The sequence below is a fragment of the Corvus brachyrhynchos genome, unplaced genomic scaffold, assembly GCF_000691975.1.
Source record: "Corvus brachyrhynchos isolate BGI_N302 unplaced genomic scaffold, ASM69197v1 scaffold221, whole genome shotgun sequence".
Lineage (NCBI taxonomy): Eukaryota > Metazoa > Chordata > Aves > Passeriformes > Corvidae > Corvus > Corvus brachyrhynchos.
In genome coordinates, this window is record NW_008236622.1 from 3,600,447 (window position 1) to 3,606,944 (window position 6,498).

The window sequence follows — 6,498 nt, forward strand, 5'->3', positions numbered from 1 at the left end:
GGGCACCCCTGGCCCGGCCCCGCCTGACCCGCGGCAGCGGGACGGTCTCTCCGAGCGGCGCGCGGGGGTTGCGGAATCCCGTGGGAGTCCTTCGCCACCCCCACACCCAGAGGTCGGGATGTGTCAGGGTGACCGGGGTCCCCCCTTGCCGCACCCTCCGGCAGCGCTCGGCTGTGCCGTGCCGGCTGTGCCGTTGTTCGTGTGGCTTGTGCGTGTTGCATAGTCCGGGGAAATCCGAGACAGGCAGAGAGCGAGATGAAATAAAACTCACTTTGTAGTTCCACTGCGTCGGTTTCGTGTAGTTTTCCAGAGCAAGTGTCTAGTGAGAGAGAATTGGACATCTTAAATAAGAATCAATGGGCACAGCAGATGACAAGAAAAGATTATTACTACTTTTGCAATCCAAATTGAGAATTTGCTTTGATATCATCAAGCAGAAAATTCAGCGGTTTGATTGGAGTTGGTAGTAGAGCCAAGCTGAGAGATCCATGAGCTTTAATCTTCACCAGCCAGTAAGGGGAATAATTCCTGGTCTAAAAAAGCTGTACTTTTCTCTACAATAAGAAGCTTGATTTTAGTGGGTAGGAATGACGTACCACATACACAGTTGATGGATTCCGGGGTAAAACTATGTGCATGTATTATTAGTTACGTCTTTCCTTGTGTTAGTCAGAAACCTCTCTGCCAAGTGCAAGTGGCAGGATGCCCTGTGTGAAGGAGTTAATGGTCTTGGGCGCTGTGGAGGTAGGGGTGTTCCCGGGGGAGATGGTGCTGCAGGGGACAGACCTCAGGTGAGGCTGCATCCAGGGTTGGTGACAAAGAAGGTGGTGAGGGAAGGGAAGGAGAAAGGGAAAGCCGAGGTTAGTAGTGTTATGCTGGTGTGGATTGTACAGAATGGCTTTGTGTCCCCTTTGTGGAATTAGGGAGGTGTTAAAATAACAAGGTACTATTATGACAAATATCTGATACTGCCTACAAGAGCATGCAAGGCTAAAGAGAACCAAATGCTTGCATTTAGCAGAGTAAGCTTGTGAGTGTAACCTTGTTTAGCCTTGTTCAGTTGTATCCTGTGCGCTGTTAGGGGTCTGACCCTAGGGAGCGGGTGGGAATGGCTGCGTGCTGTGGGGAACTGGCGCTGCCTGGAGGGGGGATGATCACTGGGCTTCTCACTTACCTGTTGTAGCAAAACCCAAGCCTGTAGCGAGGGGAGCCTGTTCTTGAAGGGGAGTCACAAGCACCAAAGTTCTCAACAGTGGCCACTAACTTTGTGCAAACCTACTGTTGGTTGCCTGTGCCAGGAGTCTCCAGGCATCCTGAGCCGATCAAAATGATGAGTGTCTGTAAATGCACTTTTTGCCAACAGGAGTTTCTGGGGAAGTACATGAATTGCTGTAGTGCTCTAAAAAGTAAAGAAGTCAGGGAGATCCAAAATTGCAGAAGTAAATATGCTTTGGACTTATGCCAGCTCCTGAAATGGGGAGAAAGGAAAAAGTCTTCTTGGAAAAGTCACAAGAAGTCCATAATAATTCTGTGTTCACAGAAGGGGTTAAATGACAATGTAGTGAATTGTGGACAAAATGAATGCAGTGAGGGGAAGGATGCTGGGGTAGCTAGGATGAGATTCTGTAACTGAAAGCTTAATCCTAATCCATATACATATGAGCTAGAGTTACATGGGCAATAGACTATCTAATATCCCCCACCCCTCTGAAATTTTTTTCTCCAAAAAACCCTTGAAGTCTGGTCCTTTCAAGTAGTCTGATCTCCCCTTGACATGTTGTGAATCACTGGCCTGTCCAGAACTGCTGGCAGAGCTGCTGGGCCCTCCGAGGAGAGCTTGTGCAAGGTATAAATGCATCTTTTTTCCCTTCTTCCTCCCCCTCAACATCTTAATTTAGTTTCAGGTGTCCCATGTTGCTCTCTTTGTCCCAGGTTCCCTCTCTCCTGGCACATAGCTGCTGTGAAACAAATGGTGCAATGGGAGTGTTGAAGGGGGGCCCTCTGCTTGTCCCTGCCATCACAAGCTCTCTTGCTGGCTGACAAGCAAGTGTTGTGAGGGTGCTGGGCGTGGGATTTTGGTTGTAGCAGGGTGGTATGTGGTCACTGGGCAGAATAGATGACTTCTTATGTTCTCTATTAATGTATTGTGGGATTACAGGTTATGCCAAGTCACTTCTGTAGGATATTTGGGGGATATATAATGGCAGATGCAGCCATGTCTTTTACATCAGGCTGATGTATGGGTACAGAAAGTGTGGAGCTGGCCCAGCTTTCTTGATGCTCTGATGTGTGCACGGTATGTGGCTTAGTTTTGACCCATATGTATCTTGTGTCAGTACCCAGCCTTGGTGAAGTGCAGGTCTGTTGTTAGTCCGTGGTGTAGCTCTGTACTAAGTAAAACGGCAAAGAAAATATTTTCATCTCTCAGAATATTTCTTTTGGCCTGGTTCAGTAAGGGAAAGTACGAACTGCCTTTGGAAGTGGATGCTTGTTGGTGCAGGTCAGTCCTGCCCTCGGTGCTAAGGCAAGCTGTGTATGTTTAACTTAAAAGGCAGTGACTGTTGTGGTGTGAAGGCTCCTGTCACGTTCTCACAAAGTGTGCCATGGTCCTCTATTGCCCACGGGCCTCCTTTCCCAGTCCCACACAATGGATGACAAGACTGCGCGTTCCTGGTCTGTTGCCGTTCATGCAAAATCTGCTTCTGTTCCAAATATGCTCAGTCCTGTCAAGTTTCATAGTTTGTGCTGAAGTTTTTGGCATTGACGGGATGGGTACAGTTCCAGTAGTGAGGTCAGCAGCAAAGCTCACGCATACGCAATAGGAATGAAGTGTCATCAGCAGCTGGGTTACAGAACACAGTGAGCTGGGGCATGAGCTGGACTTGTCCCCACTGCTGTTGTGGCCACTTGCTGCTGAAAGCTTCATCTGCTGCTAAAATGTGCCCCCTTTCCCAGAGCCTTGGTTTCTGGTTTTGCTGGAATAAGCTGTGATCACTTGTTTTTTGATTTGGTTTTTTTTTTTTTTTTTTTTTTGTGTTTTTTTTTTTTTTTTTGGTCTGCCTGTTCTCTACTTCCCTCTGATGGAAGCTTTTCCTGTTATGCTGCTGTTTAATGAAGAAGCCTCTCTGTTTCTGGAAGATACGTAGAATTGACTTAAACGGATTAGAAGAATAAGCTCGAAAAATGTAGATATTGAGGTTTCTTCTTGAAAATATAATACAGTGAAGCCTGCTTTTTCTTTTGCTGTTCCTTTCCTTTTACTTTTTATGATTCTTTCACCTATAGCAACATTGAAGTTTCATCTGTTTTATCCAAAGTTAGTGGGACAGGCAGTTACATGTGAAATCATACAGCTGGGATGTTGCAGGAATATTCTACAGGGATCAGTGAGTCTCTGATGTGGTAAGAAGATCATGATTTTGCAGGTAATACAGGATTAGCATTATTCACACTTAATGTAAGAGAGATGATCTGGGACTGTGTCTGTATGGGAGATTTTTTCACTTCTAATTTCTGTGGCAGCATTCCTGGCTTGTGTTCAGTAAAGTGCAGGTGAGCATATGGAACACGTGTGTACCTCCCAGTCATCTCTGGAGCAGCAATCAAGGTTGCTTCAGATATTTAAAGGTCGTTCTCCCTTCTGGGAGTGTGGAGACTCCAGTCTGGAGCTCACTGTACCTGCCTGGTATGGTTTTCATTGCCATGTTTGCAGCAGACCTTATCAATGGTTATAAGCATAAGTGTGCACTGATTTGTAGCTCGATGTTTGTGGCAGTTGCACTTGTTGAAATGATGCCAAAAATATTGCCAGATCTTTCTTTAAAACTATTTCCAAATGTAGCCTTTGTGCCTGGTTCAGCAGCCCTTGGCAGCACAGCTGGGATTTTGGAGCTGATGGTCTCAGTGATGCTCCCATGAGGACTCTGAAGTGGTGTTTGAAAACAAGCAAGGTGTTCTCACAGTTTTGTGTGCCTGCCTGAGAGGTGATTGCTATTTGCTTTGTAACCTAAATTTTCCTGAAAGCTTGATGCCAGACATTGTTTCTAGATAATAAATCCCAGTGGGTGCATAGTTTCTGAGGTTGTGCTGTTTAGAAGCTCTGTTTATAAGTTTCCCTGCTTCTCTTGACACATGTAGGTAATAGGGATCGCTGTGTTCAAATAGCTTTACCCCTGGAGCAGAGGTGCAGCAGTGCTGGTGCTGCCCAGCCTTGTGCTGTGTTGCCAGGCATCCCTGAGCTGAGCCACGCTCATGAGCCCTCTTTTTGGAGAAGGTCTCACTCTGCTTCTGTGGGTGGTACAGGGGGTGGACTCACATGAGTGGGGGTCAGGTAGAGGGGAACAGACAGGGGTGCTGTGTTAGGGAGCTTTGGGCTGGACACTGCTTGGGTTCATATAGGTGTGCAGATAGCTAAGTGTTCACAATAGGACTTCAGTGATTCTCTGCTCATCTGGAAATGCAATATTCTTATTGAAACCCACAATTTGGGGCCATTTTTGGGCAAGGATTTAATAATGGATGGCTGCAGTATATTCTCACATAGTTAGAATTTATTTCTTTCATAAAGTAGAGTTCCACATCTTTCCTAATGTGCTGTGAAATAGTGTGCAGGAGAGCTGTGGGTGGGCAAGGTGAGATGAAGTGAAGCAGGTGATGAAGGGCAGGAAGCTTCAAGTCCTTCACCACGGCAAGTTTGATTTCCTGAACTCCTCCAGGGCTTAATTCTGCCATCATGTAACTTGTGTAGTTCTCTGAAGTCCATGAGAAATAAGATTGTGTAAGGTTGCTTTACCACAGCCTTTGAGTTGCTGGTGTAGTGTACCTCCACATCACTAAGACAGAGCTGTAAAACAACAGTGTAGCTATTAATGGAAGTGAAAAAAGGGAAAGCAGCAGTATTGGGGTATTGATGCTCACCTTCAGGCTGGGCTGTGAGCACTGTTTTCCAAGGCTTCATAAACACATTGCTTGTTTTACAGGAATATGTTAATGTACCTGCAACCTTGCATCTTCAATCTACTTTTATACTTTTAAATTTTATGATCATAGACTCTGTTGCTAAATTCATGTATATTACATGCATCCACTACCACTAGTATACACAACAAATGCCTTTCCTATGTCAGGAGCATTGAAAAGATCTTTCACTTAAGAAAAGTCACCTCTGGGTAGACTTACACCTGTGTGATGGCTTCAAGGTGATCATGGCCTCTGTGGTTTGGTGACAAATGTTTGCATGTGTTCAGATGTAATGTGGTTTTAGGTGCTACTGGTGCTTTCAAAATGAGCTTCTAATCCTTTTCAGTGTTCAGATGCATATGTGTGTTAAAAAATGCAGCATACAGTCAGTTGAAGCAAGAGTTTTTCAATTTTTAAAAGCATATGGAAGACCTTTCTAAACCAAACACAAGCAAGCTGTAAGCACACAAGCAGCTGTCTAGGCAGAAACTGCTGCAAGACATGTATAGCAGGACTGATCCTACTACTGAACTCTGGTTTCATTAAATTTGTGTCAGAAGGAAAAAGTGAAAAGTATTTGAAATTTAAGCCTGAGTCATGTGGCTGCAAACGTCTGAAGTCTTACAGCCCGGTGTTTTGGCACTATATAGCTTCAGGATATCTTTCAAGGCATCAGAGTTTTTGCACTAGTTTGCTGCTATGACTTTACAGCAGTCAGGAATCTTTAAAACAAAGCCCCATGATTCCAGCTGGCTCATCTGGCACCACTTAGCTCAGGCAGTTCCTTTTTTTCTACATTATTTATTCTTTGTAGAAAATGAATGGCTCTGGAAAAATGTTAATTTTGGGAAGCATTCTATGACCAAAAGAAAATGAAAATCGGTGAGTGCCTTGTGGAAAGCCCCCTGGGAAATGATCTCCAGGGTTCATTTATAGTGTACTACTAGTTTCTGTTTATGAAACTGCCAGCCTGTTTGATGATCAAGAAAAAAAAGTTAAGCCATAATTTCCTTGAAGAAAGGCAAACTAAAGCATTCAGTCTAAGTTCAGAATTTTAAGTGCCCGTTTCAGATTTTCTGTGTCCCTGGTGTCATCCAGCAGGACAGTCAGCAGTGGTGTGTGCAGATGTTACCATTTCCTTCCAAGCGTGGTTGTGTTCTCAGCAGACACGCCTTGGGTTGGTGCTGCGGTGTTGGGCTAAGTGTCCTGCCCCTTACAGCATTACTGTGTTTTTGATGTGGCTCTGGGCAGGCAAGAGGAGAGTGTGGTTACCCGGAGACAGGTAAAGGCGTAGCTGAAAAGTCCCTTTAAACAATGTTTAGTACTTACAACTTTTGTTTCCCCATAGTGCTTTCATGTATAGTAATTGAACTTATTTGCACTTCAGGTAATAGCTGGAAAAGTTACAGGTGACAGTGTTAAGTCTTCTGAGCTGTTTCTGAATAAGTGCGTCAGAACCCTTTGACCAAAGATTTTAAATGTAGGTGATTGTACAAGTGTCCTGAGAAGACCTAATATAACATTTCATTATTTGTTTTT

The 6,498-nt window shown here is 44.7% G+C and overlaps 1 protein-coding gene across 2 annotated transcripts in view; it reads left to right on the plus strand.

Moving 5' to 3' along the window:
- PID1 (phosphotyrosine interaction domain containing 1) overlaps window positions 1-6,498 on the plus strand; it is an 89,382-nt gene that overhangs the window by 1,300 nt on the left and 81,584 nt on the right. The window contains exon 1 of one of the 2 annotated variants that reach the window (XM_017726501.1): window positions 3,272-3,425. The exons of the other annotated variant lie outside the window; for it this stretch is intronic. Coding sequence (XP_017581990.1) covers window positions 3,414-3,425 — 12 coding nt within the window. The 5' untranslated portion in view covers window positions 3,272-3,413. Of the gene's footprint in view, window positions 1-3,271; window positions 3,426-6,498 lie in introns of those variants that run through there. 2 annotated transcript variants of the gene reach the window in all.